The 22,829-nt window shown below is 47.0% G+C and overlaps 1 protein-coding gene across 1 annotated transcript in view; it reads left to right on the top strand.

Moving 5' to 3' along the window:
- Positions 1-22,829, top strand: part of ICE2 (interactor of little elongation complex ELL subunit 2) — a 747,964-nt gene that overhangs the window by 199,612 nt on the left and 525,523 nt on the right. Inside the window, exon 6 of the mRNA XM_078680821.1 lies at positions 2,794-2,916. Coding sequence (XP_078536947.1) covers positions 2,794-2,916 — 123 coding nt within the window. The remainder of the gene's footprint in view (positions 1-2,793; positions 2,917-22,829) is intronic.

The raw sequence follows: 22,829 nt of genomic DNA, 5'->3' as shown, positions 1-22,829 counted from the left end.
CTCTTCGGCGCTTACCGCGAAGTCCGCAAAGATAATGAAGAAGAAAGCGGAGCGTCAACGTTGAGGAGGTTAGGTACACGGAGAAGACCGTTGGAGCTGCGGTAGCGCGAAATGGCGGCTTCCCAAAGCGCGCGCTTTCCAGTACGCAACAGGCGCGTCGCGAATTATACTGGAAAAACGGCGTATAAGGGGTCGCAAAAGAGATGTAGATGCTCACCACCGGTTCCGGTGCTAGATGGTGTATGCTGCTGCGAAAACAGGTCCCTTCGCATCGGGAAACTTCAGAAAGTCCTTGATGCGGCGGAGCTCCGCAACTAGCCCGCCATCTTGCACGGCGTCCAAACCACGCCCCCAACGGTAATGTTATCTTTATAAAAGTTACTTTTCGTTAATTTATTACAAACCTAATTTAAACATTGAATTGGATTTTAACTATTAAGAATAGTTGTTAAACTATTTTTCTTATGAGTACCATCCCCGATATACATTATTTAGATGTGTATCTGTACTCTGGTTTTCTATATAGGGCAACTAGGTCTGCCACATTGAAAAATAGCTTTTGGAACTTAATCACTGTGAGGACAGTTTAACATTACATTTCCACATGCCCGACTGATAAATACAATGCATCCTGCTTTGTAACTTGTGCCTATGGGTGACTTATTAATATCTTTAAAATGGAGTTTTGACCTGTCAGAAGGGTTTATTTTGGCAGGCAGAATCGCAAAGTTTCAACATGTGTATAACTCACGTTGTCAGATGCGACACGGCAAAACGGGACAACGCATCGCCCATGTCCCTATCAGAATAATTTCTAAGCTCCTAACCGTGCCCCATGTCTGATGTTTTTATGGGTAAACAACGTTTACCACAAATCTTTCATCCCCGCAGGGAATCACAACGCGGTCGTTACAACGACCGCTTTGTGATTTCGCATACCATTACTCCGCAAGTCGGAACAGCGACTAGTGGAGGGGGGGAAGGTGTTGGATTTAAAATCCAACACCTTCCCTATTGTCCGCACAGACTGGAGTTGCAATAGTAAATTATACTATTCCAACATCCAGCGCCCCCCTCCGCAAGTCGTTGTTCCGACTTGCGGACTAATGGTATGCGGAATCACAACGCGGTCGTTGTAACGACCGCGTTGTGATTCCCTGCGGGTAGAAATAGAGCGGAATAATGTCACACATTCGTTTTTATGGCATCATGTCAATGCCTATTTCCTTGCCCAGACGTGCATTGCGAGGTATCCACCACTGGCCCAGACAAAGTTCTAGGTACTACACAAAACCTACTGGACCCCGGCGCGACTAACAGCGCTAGGCTTCAGAGAAAACAACCTATGCTGGAACTGCGAGAACGCAAAGGGGGACATGGCACACCTCATCTTCTATTGCCCTAAAGTTAGAAGGTTCTGGGAGGAAATATTCATTTTTATAAAAAAAAATGCTGGGATGCACACTTAAACCAGAATTCCACACCCTTGCCACAGCGTTTATAACCACTGACCTAGACTCACAACAGGACAGGGACTTGCTAGACCTCCTTCTGACCTCGGCAGTTAAAATGGTAGTCTCCAAATGGAAGGAAACAGCGAAGGCGAAATTCAAGGGGTGGCTCAACTGGATAACATACCTCAGAGGCGCAGACAGTATCGCACTGCGGATCTCACCCTGGAGGCCAGCAACCATGGGAATGTGGGCATCGCTGGATGAATACTTAGACCCCTACGAACCCCTGTGAACACAACTGAAGAAGAGCGATCTTCCACAATGCAATCTCCCGCAGGCCAAATTAGACCCGCAAGTGTTAACTTCTGCTGGTGCAATATCCTCTTCCTTCTCTTCTTGTTTCTCCTTCTTTCCTTTTTTCTGTCTTTCCCCTCCCACTCACTATCATTCCTATAGTAGGACAGTGGAAAGGGGAACAGTCGAACATGTACACCATTTACCTGTATCATTGGCAAGTACAGCCAGTTTGTGTTGTTACTCCGCGATGGTAAAGCAACGATAATTGTATGTGTTAAAAATGTTCTTAATAAAATACTTTGAAATTAAAAAAAGTATTTTAAAAATAGAGCTACACTTTGAAAAACACCAACATTCCTGTTAGCTTTAATATTTCTACATATTTTCTGTTTATTAATTAAATTAACAATTTAATGATTTGTCAATTTTTTTTATGTATATTTGGTCTAGTTGTGCGATTCAGTAACTGAATTCAAAAGTTTAAAAAACGCATACAGCATGGAGCAGTGGGTCAGCCCACTTCAGCTCTTGGCTAACTTCACTGTGAGTGGTGGCATTCTATTCTTTCACAAGAAACAAATCCTTACACAAAGGAGTTTGCTTCAGTATCAGGGTCTATCTTTTGTGACTCGTGATTTATGACACCCAAAAACATTTTTGCTTTTTGTATTTTAAATGTTGACGAGGGTCTTGCATGTGCCACTACAATGTTTTATAAAAAACAGACAAGCATTAACAAAGCCGAAAGGCTGTTAATCAATGCCAGAAAGGTTGACTTTGCCAATGCTTGTTTCTTTTTTGCTTCTGGGCCTCCGTAATCCTTAATTTCTAGATGCATACTATAGCATGGGGGGCACAATGCTGCAAGCTACATTTCTCCAATTCTTAATGGATTTTCACGGCAGAATTAAACAGCTAAGATCTGAGCTTTTTGTTGTTGAAGAAATGCAAACTATAGTGTCATTCATGAATTAATACATTTCATGACCTATGAAGCATTGCAGTAATAAGACTTTTGTTCTTGTATGTTTTGTGGTTTTAGGGCAAAACATATTTCATTAAGGTATGCTTTCCTGTCATGCCTTCGCTCTTGCCAATTCCAGTGGATTACAAAACGGTATCCAGTTCTGTGCCTGCCGAGAAACGTGCTTCAGCTCAGCAGCAGGTGAGTACCAGTAGTCTTAACATCCGGCTTGACATCAGTACCAGCGGGATGAGTCAGTGCCTTTGTTGGGAATGCATTTTGTTCGCCTTCAAAAGTTAAACTGAGAAGTAAAATCTTCTTAATACAATTTGTTTAGGGTCTCACCATCTTGAATTTTCTCTTATCCATAACGATGTGTGTAATGCATTGAATTGTTATGCGTTTATGATTTACCATGTGAAATTGAATAAAGCCTATATTGAGTTGAATCTTCTCCAGCTGTCCATACAACTGTTTTCTTAATTCAGGTGGCGCTCAATGTCACACTGCTTTCCTCTGTTTATGATCTATCTTATCAGCTGAGCATAGTTATGTGAGTATCACTAGAGAAGGGCTTTGGCTCCACCCATTTTTGGGAACCAGCAGTACATATTTTGATTGGGCAGAAGTTGTGTGCTTCCGAAATAAAACATGCTTGTCCTCCACACAGCTGTGATCATTTTATTTATTCAGCTGCTTCAGCTTAAAGTTTCCAGGGCACACGTGACATAATGCAATTAAAGTGTCTTAGATAGGATAGGTCTCTCGAATAGTGTCTTTAGGATAGGATGGGCTAACATGTATACAGCGCACTAGAACACGCAGGTGCCAATGTACTAAAGCAGGACAGATAGATCAACAAGAGCAGAGCAGCCAAGCATCGGATTCTGAGATGAAAAAAGCCAGGTTTTCAGATATTGTTAAGGGACATAAAAGAATCTGCTTTAGAAATATAAGTAGACCGAGTGTTCCATAGTTTGGCTTCTGCCACTGAGAAGGAACGCCCACCCCATCTAGTCTTAAGAAATCTGGGGATCCTAATTTATTTATAGCATGAGGATCCAAGTGGCCTGCCAGGAGTGTACCAATGGAAAAGAGCATTCATTTGGCTGGTGTTCCCTGCGGTGAAGAGCCTCTAAAACTAAGCAAAGGGCTTTGAGGGAACGTCACCTGCTGACTAGAAGCCAATGAAGGGAACAGATTCCATCTCTAACAGGGTGTCGTTTGGGAATGTTCAGAATAAGGCGGGCTGTCACATTCTGTACAACCGTGCGTTTTTTCAGGGAGGAGCTGTTGATATTAAGGTAAAGTGCATTACAGTAGTCCAGCCATGAGTTGACAAGGGCAATAGTGACTGGTGATTATAAAGAAAGATCTATTTCAGGGTCCTAATGGTATAAAAGCAAGTGCTATCAGTGCGACTGACCTGTGCATGGAAACTTAGTGTTGTCAAAGATGACCCTGAGGGTTTCAGCTGACTTGAAAGGCATATGGAGAGGTCCACAGGCTTCCGGCCACCAGATGTTTGACCAGATGGAATTTTAAGAGCCAAACACAAGCACTTCAGTCTTGTCTGCATTAATCTTCAGAGAATTGTCTTTCATCCAACAGATAATGCTAGACATACACTGGTTGAACCTCCCTGCAACCAAAGACATGTTGTTGGAAGTGGATACAATAATTTGAGGATCCTTTGCATATGACCGCATCTGCCAGATGGGTAACATACATATTAAAGAGTGTTGGGCTCAAGAATGAGCCCTAAGGCACCCCACAGGGAAGGCTGAAAGCCTGTGCGTTGAAACTGCTGCAGGTTAAAATTTGCACCCTCTTGGATAGAAAAGAGTGGAAAAGCTGCAGGGTGATCTCGCTAACCCCAGCTTGCTGCAAACTCTGAACCATCCTTTCTGATTGGCTTGGCAATGGATGCTGTTTTTAGCCACAATAAGGGAAGTCTCTGTACCTAGATCATTTATGGTGTTTTTCTCTAGCTGCAGCACAGATGGGAGAAGGGCATTCATTAACCTACATGGATGTTTAGGTCTGGCTTGATAGTGCAACTGTCGCTTGATCTTATAGCCAACACCAATATTATTTGTCAGTTCTTTGCTTCCTCATAAATATTAACCCTGGGCATAGCACTACACTACGCTCGCATAGTTTGCGAAGTCTGCGCAACTTCACTCTACGCGAACTGCACGTAGCACAGTGCAAACATGCGTAGTGTAGTGTAGTGAAGCGGTCATTTTTTGCTTTTTCGCGGTCCTCAACGTCATGTTGGCGACCACGAGCAGCAAAATGACATCCTCGCGAGACTTTTTCCTTGTTCGCGATCAGCAACATCAAGTTGCCGATCACGAGCATGGAAAATAAACCTCCCGGCGAGATTCTCAACGCGGGGAGGTCAGGATTCTCATTGCGAGTGGTCGCGCATACTCGCGACCGCTCGCGATGAGAAACTACCAGTCTGCGTTGAGAAAGCTGCAGCTCGAGTAAAAATCTACTCGAGCGGCAGAAAAGAACAGCTCGCACTGTGCAAGATGCTGTTTTCAATGATTGCACAGTGCTGGATGCTTGTCCGCACTGTGCAATCATTGAAAACTACATCATGCGCAGTGCGAACATGCTACTACGCAGTTCGCGTAGTGCTACGCGTAGTGCGAAGTGCACTTCACGTAGCTACACGTAGCGCTACTTCGCGAACTATCCCTAATAAATATATATCCATTCCCATGCTGTTTACTTGTAATGCGTGCAAAAAACAAATTGCCTCTGACACCATAAATTAAACTGAGATATATCTTCCCATATGATTTTTTAATTAACGTTGGGATATAGACATTTATATTTTTCTCAGTTTTCTTATTTAAATTGCAAAACAAACATACCCAACATTGAGCAAGCTAGACCCAAACTTACTAATACATTGGAGCATTGAAAAAATACTTTGATTCCAAAGGACAGTGTGTCCAACAATTATATACAGTGAAAAAACTTAATATATAGTGTTTTGTACATTCAAAAAAGTGCATTAAATCAACACAAAGTCTTCAAAGGTACGTATCCGAAAGAGTAGTCCTGTTGACTTCTATACAGGGGCAAGGGCAGATTGCTATGTTTTACTGTCCTCAAGTTTGTGTTACTTTTTAAGCCAAGGGAGAGGTCCGTGTGGATTCTTAGGACACGAGAATAGACCCTGAGTTAGGGGCTGGTTTTAGTCCAATTTTGGGACCTAATTTTAACTCAGTGCATCTGAGAACCTTTCTCAAAGGGGGCCAACGCGTTTCGACCTTCTGTGTGGCACTCCTTTTAATGAAGGTCTTCGTCAGGGAAGGTGGATGTTCAGAACAGGACTTGTGTACCGTAATATTTTCTGTGGGCCCACATGGGGTCCAAAGGTAGACTCCGAATTCTTCTTATCTGTGGCGATTACTCGTTTTGTCGTTTTGCTTCCCAGTCCGTTTTCTAACGTGAGGTGAAGCTGGTCCTCCCTCGGGTCTCTTAGGGTGACAGTTTGTGCAGCGCTGCGGGTTCCGGGCATCCCGTGTTTCTTTTGCTGGCGCGTCTCTCCGGGTGATTGAGCCGGTGTTCTCTGCTGCTTCACCGTCCTTTTTCTGTTTCTGCCGTCGACGCTACCTGCTGTTTTCAATGATTGCATAGTGCTGGATGCTTGTCCGCACTGTGCAATCATTGAAAACGACATCTTGCGCAGTGCGAACATGCTACTACGCAGTTCGCATAGTGCTACGCGTAGTTCGTGTAGTGCGAAGTGCACTTCATGTAGCTACATGTAGCGCTACTTCGCGAACTACCCGTAATAAATATATATCCATTCCCATGCTGTTTACTTGTAATGCATCACATTACCATACAGCGTTCCTTTAAAGCCAGTCCTATCGGCATTGCCAATGCTTGTTTTACATTCCTTTACCTGAAATTTTGTTACACACTTGTCTTTTTTGGTCAGCCATGACCTTTTGATTTTACTAAAATAAGTATTCATTATACTTATACCTACAGGGACTTCCAGAGAGCCCTCATAATCTATTCTGTTATTGACATAAGCCTTATTCTTAACCATGGGTATATCCCTGCCCTGCTTAACTAAAGCTGCTTCAAGCCTATTAATGTACATCAAAAACAGCACAGGAGCAAGGACCCCCCCCCGCAAAATCCCCCGAGACAACATAATAGACTTAGCGTGTTTTGCCTTTCATCCCATATCTGACAGCAGCTGTCATGTCACAGGGGAGACCAAGTAAGAAAGTAACAATGGGCTTATCAACCTCCAAGAACTCTAGAATTTCCCACAGTTTGGACCTAACAACACTATGGAAAGCACAGAAAAAATCCATGAAGGTCAGGTAGATGCACTCACCTTCCTACCGAAAACTTTCATGACAGAGTCCAACAATGAGATATGATGCTAACAACTGGGATTTGCATAGTTACCCTTTTTTAAATTAAGCATGATAATCGCACACTGCCAGGAATGAGGGAAACCAGACTTGCAGGCTTCATTTATCAAATTTGCAAATAAATGTGACCAAAATTCTATATCTGATAGATACATCTATCCGCAAATTCCTCACCTTTGAATTTCCCAGGCTTCAGACTGGATCTAGAAGATTTTCTTCAAGCAGTACCCTCGTCCGCCTGCAGGTGCTGTCGGTCGGGATCACATGACTTAATCAGCGCTGTCTCTGCCATTTACACTATACCAAAGAAACGTGCCTAAACTGATACAAAAATTCAACGTGAAATTCACTCAACAAGGGAGAAAACTCATTTCAACCTGAGATATTGCTAATCAATAGCGATTTATTCATTCAATTTGACGTGATTATTTTTTACAAAAATTTTTACATTTTATATACAAATACTACACCATTATTCAATGTAACAAAAATCATTCATACTTGTCAGACATATCACAGTCATTCAACAGCAAACATCTATATGTACACAAATCTGGTAAATAAAGATTTTGCGAAAATACCAGAGAGGATTTTTAGTGAAGGGAGGGAAAAAGAAAAAGAAAAAGACAAAGGTTGCTCAAACAATCAACATGTGTGATATAATATACTATACATATATACACTTGGAGTTGAATCTCAATCAACTTGATTGATAGAATACAATGTGTGTAACCAAATTAAGGCACAGGGTTTCTCAACTTTTAAATTTAGTGAGAGCAACATTTTGTACATAGGCCTACGCGTTTCGAGTCGCAATCAGAAGTTGGAAGGGGGGACTCTCATCAGGGCCAATGAAGTATCTGAAAAAAAGAAATTTCTCTATGTAAGAAAGTTCGTTCGGAAGCCTATATGACACTAAAGAGTGAACAACCATACCCTCAAACAGCTTACCCCACTGGTCTACAAGGCCACTTGAAGGGTGTAGGGATGTAATAAGTCTCTTTTATTGATGCGCAGCGGGTGGCGCTCTGTCTTTGGATGGGCGTTTTTTGGTGGAGGAGTCACACTGGAAGGGAAGAGAATTGGACATTACCTTCCATCAATAACACTAGATGACCTAAGAATGCAAGGGGGTGTGGACTGTCTCTTACCTCGCTGGGTCCAAACCTGGAAATTCGAAGGCACCCACGAATAACGGGAAAACAGGGAGTGGGTTTCACAGCTTTGTTGAATCAGGCGAAATCAAGATTACTGACCTATAAGAAATGAAGGATGTTTCAGAAAACCATATATGTTCTAAGCCCTCAAACAACTGGCTAAGCCATCAAAAATTATCACGGGGGTTCCTTGTAATTTAAATAACAAGGTTGACTGCTCAGGGATTTCAAGCTAATTGCGGAGTTCAACCTAGAACAATGATCGTATAAGTCCGAGTAAGTACCTGCAAAGGGGCAGCACCTTCACTCAGTTGAAGAACGTCACGAATGTATTGAAGCGAGAGCTTCATCCATTTGGTTAACTCCTGCAAAGGGAGCCTGGAGGTTAATAACGGGGTGTTGGAAAACGGAAATTATCAACAACTAATCCCTCTGGAGACTAAACTTACCTAGTGTCACCTTTTCGCTGGTCGCCCGTATTGGCGTCTCAGAAGCACTAATCCTTCGCGCATGCGCCGGGTAGCAGGAGTCAGGTACCAGCTGCCTGCATAAATAGTCATGCCCGCGGGAGAAGCTACTCTCCCGCGCGTGCGCATTGCGGTTTTGATCGGAAATTTGACGCCGAGTCCTGAAACCAACTGTTTCAATAAAGGACACCCGATTGGACACAAAAGGAGAACAGACAAAGGCAACCGCTGCAGGCAACGTGAATTGCCCACTGTATGTACAAAGCAAGGGAAAATTAAAGTTTATAAATTTCTGACAGTTCATTAAGGCCAGTGACGGCCGTGTTAAACTTCACAATGAGGGGCGCTTCCCTTTTAGAGAGCCTGGCATCCCAGTCTCCTCCTCGGGGATCACGCTCCACCTTGGAAATGATTGTCCATTTTAGATCCTTAATCTGATGGGACATTCTGTTCCAATGGTTGACCAGTGGTGCTGTCTCCACCCGATTCCTGAGTCTGGATTTGTGTTGGGAAATTCTTTGGCGAGCTTCCTGATTGGTCTTACCAATGTACAGGAGTCCACAAGGGCACATAACTCCGTAAACAACATATCTCGATTTACAATTACTGTGTGTATCGTGTTTCCACGATATACCCCTATGTTGAAACAGAGAGCCCTCTATTGTGGACTCGCAGCACAGACAGGTGCCACATTTGTGGTGCCCTGTGATGGGATTTAAACCCATCATTTGTCGGATGGTAGGAGGTGCTTCCTTTGGAGTGGCTGCTCTTACTACAAAATTGGCTATACTTTTGTCTTTTTTGAACGCAAAAAGTGGCGGTTCATTCAGGCACTCTTCTAGATTTTTTACAAGGTGCCAATTTTGATTTATAACCTTTTTTAGCTGGTTGGCGTTGGGACAGAATGTAGTGACGCACACCTGACGTTTTAATTGTGGTTTATTACATCGTTCCAGGAGGGTTTCCCTTGGGGTCCAACGTGCCCTTTTCATACAATTTGATACCAGCTTTTTCGGGTATCCACGGTCGCATAGCTTCGTCACTAGATTATTCGCATGATGCTTATAATCTTCGTTCATAGGACAATTTCTTCGCATTCGAAGAAATTGTTCTATGAACGAAGATTATAAGCATCATCCCCGTGGAGGAGACTGGGATGCCAGGCTCTCTAAAAGGGAAGCGCTCCTCATTGTGAAGTTTAACACGGCCGTCACTGGCCTTAATGAACTGTCAGAAATGTATAAACTTTAATTTTCCCTTGCTTTGTACATACAGTGGGCAATTCACGTTGCCTGCAGCGGTTGCCTTTGTCTGTTCTCCTTTTGTGTCCAATCGGGTGTCCTTTATTGAAACAGTTGGTTTCAGGACTCGGCGTCAAATTTCCGATCAAAACCGCAATGCGCACGCGCGGGAGAGTAGCTTCTCCCGCGGGCATGACTATTTATGCAGGCAGCTGGTACCTGACTCCTGCTACCCGGCGCATGCGCGAAGGATTAGTGCTTCTGAGACGCCAATACGGGCGACCAGCGAAAAGGTGACACTAGGTAAGTTTAGTCTCCAGAGGGATTAGTTGTTGATAATTTCCGTTTTCCAACACCCCGTTATTAACCTCCAGGCTCCCTTTGCAGGAGTTAACCAAATGGATGAAGCTCTCGCTTCAATACATTCGTGACGTTCTTCAACTGAGTGAAGGTGCTGCCCCTTTGCAGGTACTTACTCGGACTTATACGATCATTGTTCTAGGTTGAACTCCGCAATTAGCTTGAAATCCCTGAGCAGTCGACCTTGTTATTTAAATTACAAGGAACCCCCGTGTCAATTTTTGATTGCTTAGCCAGTTGTTTGAGGGCTATACTTTTGTCTTTTTTTAACGCAAAAAGTGGCGGTTCATTCAGGCACTCTTCTAGATTTTTTACAAGGTGCCAATTTTGATTTATAACTTTTTTTAGCTGGTTGGCGTTGGGACAGAATGTAGTGACACACACCTGACGTTTTAATTGTGGTTTATTACGTCGTTCCAGGAGGGTTTCCCTTGGGGTCCAACGTGCCCTTTTCATACAATTTGATACCAGCTTTTTCGGGTATCCACGGTCGCATAGCTTCGTCACTAGATTATTCGCATGATGCTTATAATCTTCGTTCATAGGACAATTTCGAAGAAATTGTTCTATGAACGAAGATTATAAGCATCAAGCATGATGCTTATAATCTTCGTTCATAGGACAATTTCGAAGAAATTGTTCTATGAACGAAGATTATAAGCATCATGCGAATAATCTAGTGACGAAGCTATGCGACCGTGGATACCCGAAAAAGCTGGTATCAAATTGTATGAAAAGGGCACGTCGGACCCCAAGGGAAACCCTCCTGGAACGACGTAATAAACCACAATTAAAACGTCAGGTGTGCGTCACTACATTCTGTCCCAACGCCAACCAGCTAAAAAAAGTTATAAATCAAAATTGGCACCTTGTACAAAATCTGGAAGAGTGCCTGAATGAACCGCCACTTTTTGCGTTAAAAAAAGACAAAAGTATAGCCAATTTTGTAGTAAGAGCAGCCACTCCAAAGGAAGCACCTCCTACCATCCGACAAATGATGGGTTTAAATCCCATCACAGGGCACCACAAATGTGGCAACTGTCTGTGCTGCAAGTCCACAATAGAGGGCTCTCTGTTTCAACATAGGGGTATATCGTGGAAACACGATACACACAGTAATTGTAAATCGAGATATGTTGTTTACGGAGTTATGTGCCCTTGTGGACTCCTGTACATTGGTAAGACCAATCAGGAAGCTCGCCAAAGAATTTCCCAACACAAATCCAGACTCAGGAATCGGGTGGAGACAGCACCACTGGTCAACCATTGGAACAGAATGTCCCATCAGATTAAGGATCTAAAATGGACAATCATTTCCAAGGTGGAGCGTGATCCCCGAGGAGGAGACTGGGATGCCAGGCTCTCTAAAAGGGAAGCGCTCCTCATTGTGAAGTTTAACACGGCCGTCACTGGCCTTAATGAACTGTCAGAAATTTATAAACTTTAATTTTCCCTTGCTTTGTACATACAGTGGGCAATTCACGTTGCCTGCAGCGGTTGCCTTTGTCTGTTCTCCTTTTGTGTCCAGTCGGGTGTCCTTTATTGAAACAGTTGGTTTCAGGACTCGGCGTCAAATTTCCGATCAAAACCGCAATGCGCACGCGCGGGAGAGTAGCTTCTCCCGCGGGCATGACTATTTATGCAGGCAGCTGGTACCTGACTCCTGCTACCCGGCGCATGCGCGAAAGATTAGTGCTTCTGAGACGCCAATACGGGCGACCAGCGAAAAGGTGACACTAGGTAAATTTAGTCTCCAGAGGGATTAGTTGTTGATAATTTCCGTTTTCCAACACCCCGTTATTAACCTCCAGGCTCCCTTTGCAGGAGTTAACCAAATGGATGAAGCTCTCGCTTCAATACATTCGTGACGTTCTTCAACTGAGTGAAGGTGCTGCCCCTTTGCAGGTACTTACTCGGACTTATACGATCATTGTTCTAGGTTGAACTCCGCAATTAGCTTGAAATCCCTGAGCAGTCGACCTTGTTATTTAAATTACAAGGAACCCCCGTGTCAATTTTTGATGGCTTAGCCAGTTGTTTGAGGGCTTAGAACATATATGGTTTTCTGAAACATCCTTCATTTCTTATAGGTCAGTAATCTTGATTTCGCCTGATTCAACAAAGCTGTGAAACCCACTCCCTGTTTTCCCGTTATTCGTGGGTGCCTTCGAATTTCCAGGTTTGGACCCAGCGAGGTAAGAGACAGTCCACATCCCCTTGCATTCTTAGGTCATCTAGTGTTATTGATGGAAGGTAATGTCCAATTCTCTTCCCTTCCAGTGTGACTCCTCCACCAAAAAACGCCCATCCAAAGACAGAGCGCCACCCGCTGCGCATCAATAAAAGAGACTTATTACATCCCTACACCCTTCAAGTGGCCTTGTAGACCAGTGGGGTAAGCTGTTTGAGGGTATGGTTGTTCACTCTTTAGTGTCATATAGGCTTCCGAACGAACTTTCTTACATAGAGAATTTTTTTTTTTCAGATACTTCATTGGCCCTGATGAGAGTCCCCCCTTCCAACTTCTGATTGGGACTCGAAACGCGTAGGCCTATGTACAAAGTGTTGCTCTCACTAAATTTAAAAGTTGAGAAACCCTGTGCCTTAATTTGGTTACACACATTGTATTCTATCAATCAAGTTGATTGAGATTCAACTCCAAGTGTATATATGTATAGTATATTATATCACACATGTTGATTGTTTGAGCAACCTTTGTCTTTTTCTTTTTCTTTTTCCCTCCCTTCACTAAAAATCCTCTCTGGTATTTTCGCAAAATCTTTATTTACCAGATTTGTGTACATATGGATGTTTGCTGTTGAATGACTGTGATATGTCTGACAAGTATGAATGATTTTTGTTACATTGAATAATGGTGTAGTATTTGTATATAAAATGTAAAAATTTTTGTAAAAAACAATCACGTCAAATTGAATGAATAAATCGCTAGCAATATCTCAGGTTGAAATGAGTTTTCTCCCTTGTTGAGTGAATTTCACGTTGAATTTTTGTATCAGTTTAGGCACGTTTCTTTGGTATAGTGTTATAGGTGCTCAGCCTAACTGATTAGAGCCAACTCTTCATTGTTTATATAGTCTCTGCCATTTAGACATCCTCATCACCTATATAGGCGCCACCTCAGCACGCTGAAGTCAGATCTTTTCTTTCCACGCCAGCCAGTGCAGTTCCGTGAAGAGCTACCCTCTGTCACTATTTGACAGGCTTTTTCGACATTGTGTCAAACGTATTTTTGTTGTGTAGGTTTTTGACATGTCCAAAAAGACTTCTGGATTCAAACCGTGTTACACTTGCCTTCGCACCATGTCGTAACAGATCCACACTTAGTCTTTGATGCTTGGAGTGCGATCGTGACCCATCCGCCGACCACACGCTCGACCCCGTCTTCCCCTCAAGCCTGCACGTCTCCGTCAGCCACACCACCGAACTCCTCTGGACCAACCACAGCTGCATCCACTTCGCCTTCCAGAAACCTACCGCACCCAACAGATCCCCCGCCGTTGCTGGAGCAAAATCACCGAAGACCAACTACCCGCAAACCTCTCAGCCCACCCACCAAACCCTCCAACACCGACGACGCTGCCCACAGCCTCAGACGCTGGATCGAGGACTACGCCAACACCCTCGCCCCGCTGAAGAAACCCCCCCCACAGAGACACCAGCAAGAGAGCCAGCTGGTTCACCCCTAGAACTCCTAGGCTCCAAGCAAGCCTGCCGTAAACTAGATAAGAAATGGCACAGTGAACAAACTCCGGACTGCCACGCAGCACACAAGGACGCCATCCGCAACCACCACCACCACCTCATCAAGGCGGCCAAGAGGACCTCCTTCAAAGACCGCCTCGACAACAATGCACACAATAGCAAGGAGCTCTTCAACATCGTGAAGGAACTCTCCAAGCCTAGCTCCAACACCAACGGCATCCCGCCGTCGCAAGCCCTGTGCGACTCCCTCACCACTTTCTTCCACTGCAAGATAGCAGACATCCACAACAGCTTCAACACATAGACAGTAACACAACAGACCCTCCGCACACCATCGACCACGACCCCCTGCTAGCCTAGGCCAGCGTGAGCATCGAGGACACCAAGACATGCACACAATCCACTCCGGCTCTCCGTCAGACCCATTCCCGCACCACGTCTTCAACAGAGCAAACAGCTCCATCACACCCTACCTGCGCAACGTCATCAATCTCTCCCTCGAGACCTCGACCTTCCCAGAGATATGGAAACACGCCGAGATCAACGCCATACTCAAAAAACCTAAGGCAGACCCAGCCTAACGGCTAACGGCTAGGGTGGTTGACCTCGAATCTGGAGAACTGGGTTCGAGTCTCGGCAATGACGCTGGACATCCTGTAATTCTGGGCAAATCACTTAATCTCCCCGTGTCTAAGAAAAAATGAATGTGTCCTCATGTAACATAACTGGTGCTATGTAAAGCGCTTTGAGACCCGTTACCGGGTCAAGTTTGGGCTATATAAAACTCAGTTAAAAAACAAAAGAGAGACCTCAAGAACTTCCGGCCCATCTCTGCTCCCCTTCCCGAGAAAACCGTCAACAGACAGCTAACCCGATACCTCGAAGAAAACAGAATCCTGGACCCTTCCCAGTCAGGGTTCCGCAGCAACCACAGCACCGAGACTGCCCTCATCGCCACCACCGATGACATCAGGACCCTGCTGGACAACGGCGAGACCGCAGCACTCATTCTCCTAGACCTCTCTGCCGCCTTCGACACCGTCTGCCACCGCACACTCCGCGCACGCCTCCACCGCACACTCCGCGCACGCCTCCACACCGCAGGGATCCGAGACAAGGCTCTGGAATGGACCACCTCCTTCCTCTCCAGCACAACCCAGAGCGTCCGCCTCCCACCATTCCGTTCCAAAGCCTCCGAGATCATCTGCAGCATACCCCAGGGATCCTCCCTCAGCCCGACGCTGTTCAACATTTACATGGCGCCGCTCGCACACGTAGCCCAACAGCACGACCTCAACATAATCTCCTACGCCGACAACACTCAGCTGATCCTCTCCCTCACCAAGGACCCCATCACCGCCAAAGCCAACCTCCACGAAGGAATGAAGGCCGTTGCCGACTGGATGAAGACCAGCCGTCTGAAGCTGAACTCGGACAAGATGGAGGTCCTCATCCTCGGCTCTAACCCTTTAGCCTGGGACGACTCCTGGTGCCCGACGGCACTGGGGCAACCCCGACACCCACTGACCATGCATGCAACCTGGGAATCATCCTTGACTCAACGCTCTCAATGACCAAGCAAGTCAACGCCGTCTCCTCCTCCTGCTTCAACACCCTCCGCATACTCCACAAGATCTACAGATGGATTCCGACAGATACAAGAAAGACAGTTACCCAGGCCCTCATCAGCAGCAGACTCGACTACGGAAACGCCCTCTACGCTGGAGCCCCGACCAAGCTCATCAAACGACTACAACGCATCCAAAACACCTCGGCACGACTGATCCTCGACGTACCACGCCACGGCCACATCACCCCACACCTGAGAAACCTGCACTGGCTCCCCGTCAACAAGAGGATATCCTTCAAGCTCCTCACCCACGCACACAAGGCACTTCACAAGTCCAGCTCAGCATACCTCAACAGTCGGCTCTCCTTCTACATCCCCAACCGCCAGCTCCGCTCCGCCGACCTCTCACTCGCCACCGTCCCACGCATCCAAAGAAGAACCACTGGTGGGAGATCCTCCTCCCACCTCGCCGCCAAGACTTGGAACACCCTCCCACTGAGCCTACGACAGACCCAAGACCTGCTGACTTTCAGGAGGATACTCAAGACCTGGCTGTTCGATCAGTAGCGCCCCCCCCCCCCCCAGCGCCTTGAGAACCTTGCGGGTATGTAGTGCGCTTTACAAATGATTGATTGATTGATCTGGGCTCCGACTGCTAGGCCATGGCTCCGAAAGCTTTGAAGGAGAGGTCCCTATAGCGGCGTGCAGCCCGGCACTCAGCATCATGTTTGTCCTGGAGGTCTTGGTCCCGATCGAGAGGAAGGCCTGGCACAGATAGAGAGAACTCCTGAGGCGGAAAAGCCGGGAGCAATGAACACTTTTTTACAAATTGTATTTTGCTGTGTATTCTTGTGTATTTTAACTCACCCTCCTGGCAATACTCTCGCTACCACTTCCCCCGCACAGCCGATCTAAAACGCTGTCGCGGGCCGCCATACTTCACCTCGTCATTCTGGGGAAGCCTGGTCAGGCCACGCCCCCTCCACTATGGGCCACGCCCCCTCCGCCTTAAAACGCGCCAGATCACAAGCGCTGGCAGATAGAGAGAACTCCTGAAGCGGAAAGCCGGGAGCAACGAACACTTTTTTAAAAATTGTATTTTGCTGTGTATTCTTGTGTATTTTAACTCACCCTCCTGGCAATACTCTCGCTACCACTTCCCCCACACAGCCGATCTAAACGCTGTCGCGGGCCGCCATACTTCGCCTCGTCATTCTGGGGAAGCCTGGTCAGGCCACGCCCCCTCCACTACGGGCCACGCCCCCTCCGCCTTAAAACGCGCCAGATCAAAAGGGCTGGCAGATAGAGAGAACTCCTGAGGCGGAAAGCCGGGAGCAACAAACACTTTTTTTAAAATTGTATTTTGCAGTGTATTCTTGTGTATTTTAACTCACTTTCCTGGCAATACTCTCGCTACCACTTCCCCCGCACAGCCGATCTAAACGCTGTCGCGGGCCGCCATACTTCGCCTCGTCATTCTGGGGAAGCCTGGTCAGGCCACGCCCCCTCCACTACGGGCCACGCCCCTTCCTGTTTCTCTCTTACATAAATCATGTGCCTCCCACGTCCGCGCAGCGGACGGGCGCAGCTGGCGCGCCGGCGGCGTGCCAACGGCAAGCCCGTCTGCGCCCGTCCGCGCCAGGACGGGCCTGTGGGCAGGCCATGCTGCCCACCCCATTAGATACTCACCCCAAGCACTTAGAGACCTTCAGAACACTGCCATCTCGCCATCTCCCACGGCATTGCAACGCATCTCCTCTGCTGGCCTCATGCGCCCCAACCAACCCCTCCTCGACGGTTGCCTACATCCAGCCACACCGATTAGTAATACCACGTCCATCAGGGTTTCATACCTGAACACCCGCTCGCTAGTAAAGCACTCTGAGGATATTTTCGTCTTGCTATCCAGTTCGAACCCCAACATGCTTCTACTCACAGAAACGTGGCTTACTTCAGAATCCCTGCCAGATATTCTGGCGGCCCTCCCCCAGACTATTATATTCTTCACGCCGACCGCCCTGGCGACCGGCCTGGGGGTGGGGTAGCGGCCATCATTTCCAAACGCCTAAACTCCATCGCCTCCTACTCTCTCCCCCTCCCTGAGGTGGAGAACCTACTCATCAATGTGCAAATGGATACCGGTCCCCTCACTCTTCTTCTGTTATATCGACCCCCACACTCCATGCCATCTTTTTCCACCATCATGAGCGAACAACTGTCCTCCCTCCTCACACTGCACTCCCACCTTGCTATCTTTGGCGACCTAAACTATTGGTTTGGTGATACCAACGCCGGCCCCCATGCTACTGAGTTCTTTGAGACTCTTGAAAATCTGAATCTCGTTCAACATGTCTCTCAACCCACTCACATCAAGGGACATGTTCTGGACCAGATCTGGACCTGCAACCTGGAGCTGTCCCCACCAGACATACTTCCGTGTGCCTGGTCTGATCACCATCTGTTGGACACCACCATCACGGTTGCCGCTCAGACCCCTGCCCCTCTGATGGCCGGCGGCCTCTCTCGCAAATGGAGCTCATACGACTCCCAGGTCTTCCTCACCGCCCTGGCCGACTCCTGCCCGGCGATTCTTGACCCCACTGACATCGACGGGTTAGAACAAGATACGGCCTCCTGGCTTGAGTCGGCCAGTGACCTGTTTGCCCCCTTAGTCAAATTCCCCTGTACCAGACACCGGAATTCTCATAGGTGGTTCTCCGACGACCTTAAAGCCCGGAAACTAAAAACACGTCAGTTGGAACGCACCTGGAGACATGACTACTCTGACTCAGCCAAACAACCCTATCTGACTGCTCGCAAAGATTTTAAAACAGCTATCCGTTTAGCAAAAATGGAACACTTCTCCAACAGGATCTCCCTGGCAGTCGATAAATCTAAGGAGGTGTTCAGAGTCCTGAACGAGCTAACTTCCGACGACAGAACCCTCCCAGCCCAGACCCCCACTCAGGAGGCCTGTGACACCCTGAACTCCTTTTTCCTAGAAAAAATCTCCACAATCAAAAAATCCATCCCTCCACTTCTCCAACTGTCACTACCGGATAATTCTTTTAACAACCCCTTAACCTTCACTTCCTTTCCTATTCTAGAATCCTCCTCCCTGGCGGAACTAGCTACTCGCGTAAAATCTGGATCCCCGAACAACTGCTGTCCACCATCCGTCCTGCGGAGCATATGCCTCAACTTACCTGATAGTATTTTACACCTACTTAATAGCTCCCTCAGCAGTGGTATCTGCCTCTCCTCCTTCAAGGAGGCCATCCTGGTACCCCTCCTAAAAAAACCTGGTGCGGATATGGCGGAGCCGTCGAATTTCCGCCCCATTTCCCTCCTCCCCTATTTTTATAAACTTATGGAGGCCCACGTCACTCGCTGCCTGTCAAGCTTCATAGAATCTTCCTGCTATCTTCTACCGACTCAGGCAGGCTTCAGACCTGCCCATTCCACTGAAGCCGTTATCCTGGCGGTCCTTGACACACTCAGGAGTAACGCGGACGCGGGAACCCCCCAAGCCCTCGTCCTACTGGACTTGTCTGCCGCGTTCGACACGGTGGATCATAACATCCTTCTCCACCGTGTCGAGCAGGCGGGCATCCAGGGCGTTGCTCTTGAGTGGGTCAGGTCCTTCCTCACGGGAAGAACACAGGCGGTTCGCTTAGGCCCTTACACTGCCAAAAAAACCTGCACATCCTGTGGTGTCCCTCAGGGCTCTTCCCTTTCCCCGCTCCTCTTTAATCTTTATCTTCGGCCACTCATCCAGTCACTTTTGAAATGGGATATCGTCACCTATAACTATGCTGACGACTTACAAATCATCTTCTCCCTTAACTCACCACATGCCATTAAAACCTTTCACGGAGCCATGACCCACATCCAACTCTGGATGAACCAGAACCAACTGAAGCTGAACCCCGGTAAAACTGAGCTCCTTCTTCCTGGACTCAGTCACATCTACTGGGGCCCACAGTTCTGGCCTTCAGAGTTCGGCTCCCCCCCCCCCTGTCCCAGCAAAAACAGTAAAGAGTCTGGGCGTCATTATAGACACCGAGCTCTCTCTCAGGGCTCAAGTTGGAGCGGTGGTCTCCTCTTGTATGTATCAACTTCGGAGGATCCGCAAAGTTCGCCATTTTCTTCCCCCGGCGGCACTCACCCAAACTGTCATTTCGCTGGTACTCTCCCGTCTGGATTTTTCCAACGCCATCTTGCCACAATTTTTGATTCAACGCCTCCAAGTCGTCCAGAATCAGGCGGCTCGCCTGACTCAGGGAGCTCCAAGATGGCAATCAGCTAAACCTCTGCTTATGAGCCTCCATTGGCTCCCAGTTGATCGGAGGGCCGCCTTCAAGGTGGCTTGCTTCACCTTCAAAGCACTTCACTGCCCTAGCCCCGCTTTTCTAAAATCCCTCATTCACCCTCACTGTCCTACACTCAATCTCCGATCTGCCCACCGCGACTTGCTGACCACCCCTAAGAGCAAAACCAAGAAATTCGGCGGCCGCCGGTTCTCTTATCTAGCTCCTGCGCTCTGGAACCTCCTCCCCCTTCCGATCAAATCTTGCTCTTCCCTTCTGAATTTCAGAAAAATGTTAAAAACACACCTTTTTCCCACCCTTACTTAAGATCCTGCTATTCATGCTCCCCCCTCATTTTGTTCTGTTTATCAGCGCCCGGAAGCTTCGGTGTCAGTGCGCTTTATAAGCTACACTTAACATAACATAACTTAACATAACTGCTCCGCAAGCCCCAAGTCTTCATCCTCACACTCTAAGTCCTCGAGTAAGTCAGGTGAAAAGAAAACAAAAAACACAAAAAGTCTTAGCGATGGCGGGGTCTCGGTGCTCTAGGCCTCGTTCCACTGAACATGCGCCTGGATCGGCTGTGCACTTCCCCGCCTTCCCAAGGGCCAGAGCGACCCCCGCCCAGATCAAAGAATTTTGTAATGCCATGTATCTCATATTTGGGCGGCCTGACCCCCCCAGTGCATTTTCGGGCTCCAAAGGTTCAGAGGGGGTTCCATCATGTTCCAAATGGGCGGCTCCAGCACCGATACTGGCAAAAAAATTGTTATTCTGTCTGCAAAAATACTTTAAATAACGAAGGAAAGAACTAGTCTCTCTAGGGTGCTCTAACAAGTCACAGATATGCGTATAACAAGAGTACCACTCACAAAAGTAAAAGTAATTAAAAGCACAAAAAGTAAGGCCAAATGGTATATATTGGATTAGATCCCGGGGCGGAGACAAGACTTGTGTTTCTTATTTCTTATTTTTATTCATGTTAAGGCGATCACACTAGACATATATAGATCAAATCAGGATGATAAGTACCATACAGTGAATAAATTGATATAGACAACCATGTCAGAACACCCAGCGAACCATCACACATGATCTATCAGGCATACCACATTCATACCACAAACAGTCAACACATCCTAAAAACAACCTACAAAAATGAACAACTTTGGAGAGACCATCTTAGAATAAGGATAAAAGATATTCTAATATATAATTATTTTTAAAGTTGGAATAGTCTCAGTGTCTTACATTTACATCAGAAATAAACAACTGCTAAATCACAATGGAGGTAATAGAATGTCCAGAAGGAAAGTTCTAAGTGACACTATAAATCATAGCTGCATGTAATATTTCTGATTCAGGTGGTCTCCTTAGAGTGCGCCGACGCGCGTTTCTGTATTAGACCTAAGAAATAGGTCAGACCTTCTTCAGAGCGCTAAAACCGTAGGAGAGGCAGTGTCTTGGTGTCAGACAGAAGTCCAAGTACAGCCACCGATCTACATCTGTAAATGTACATCTTATGAACAAGCAGGCGGCCCAAACGGGCAGGCGTCCTAAGTGAGATCCCTTGCGCAGCGGTCCTGTCAAAGGGCAAATGGGGACCAGTGTTCAAGCCAACCCGCAAATGAGTAACAAAGTTTCAATGAGGGAAGTGAACGAATCATGAGATGTCCACCATCACTCAAAGTCGGTGGACTTCGATGGAAGTGTAAAGATGACAACGGTCGTCCACGCCTAGAGTAATGGCATAGCTTCCGTCTGGATCTGGCTAGGAGCTAATAGTAGTCAGCAGTCGCGGCATGCTCCAGCACCGATGCCATCCATGGATCCGGTGAGGGAATCACACAGATGTTGGTCGTGCCACTGCGACCTTCCCTTACTCCAGTCCCAAAGCAGAGACACCCAACGCTGCTGGTGCCCACCAGCGTGGTCATCCCGATTTTTCTCCCAGACAACCCGGAGCCTGAATGCGCCGATTCAGACGCCGACAGATTCCTTTGGTTCTAGGTCACTTCCTCAACCCTATTATGCAGGGCTAGGAATGGCCAAAGATTGAGAAGGGTCGCTAAACCCTTTACAAGACCAGCCTTATGAGATGAACTCGTATGAGGAATTGGGTGAGGACAATGGACTGTATACTTCTCCAGATTCTAGCGTGCTTTCTCACCCTACTGTGGCTATGCAGAAGGGGACATCATACGCTATGGTGGTGTGAAGAGCAGCTGAGGTCCTGGTCCTAAAGCTCCCTTCCGTGGCAGTCAAGACAAACATCTTGACGGAGGCTCTGCAGCCTGGTATCTCATCCTCACAATCCTAGCTGCCTTTCGATGAGGGCTTATCTGATATTCTGTGATTAGGACAACTGCCTGCCGCTATCGCCCTGCACTGGGTGGCCCAACTTTTCTACCCAACCACCTTATCCTCAAGGGTTTGGTGGTCCAAAACTCTACTTCACAAGGCACGTTCTCTTCCGCCCCCCAGGTAGGGAATCCAAGAGGCTGGATAGTTGGGGTAAATAAAAAAAATCTTCTGCCAGCCTTGCATTGCGGTCAATGAACACCTCATGCTCACTGGGCCGTTACTCCCTCACCTTGTGGGAAAAAGTTGTGCAAGTGCTGCCACAGGTCACGTAGGAGGCCCTGGCCATCCTCTCCCAAGCAGTGTTAGACGGGAGAGATGCGGCAAAGTTAACCATTGGTTGTGGTCTCGACATGACCGATTCACTAGCAGAGCGATTTCATAGACGGTGGCTGTTTGACTCCACACCTGCTGAAGACTACTGGCATTTGAGGGGAAGCCCAGGCCTCTCTCATGGACATGCCCTTTGATGGCAGACGAGGTACACATGAAGCTCGAGTGCTT

The sequence above is a fragment of the Lissotriton helveticus genome, chromosome 3_1, assembly GCF_964261635.1.
Source record: "Lissotriton helveticus chromosome 3_1, aLisHel1.1, whole genome shotgun sequence".
In the NCBI taxonomy this organism is placed as follows: Eukaryota; Metazoa; Chordata; class Amphibia; order Caudata; family Salamandridae; genus Lissotriton; species Lissotriton helveticus.
This window is presented reverse-complemented; position numbering and strand designations above follow the sequence as displayed.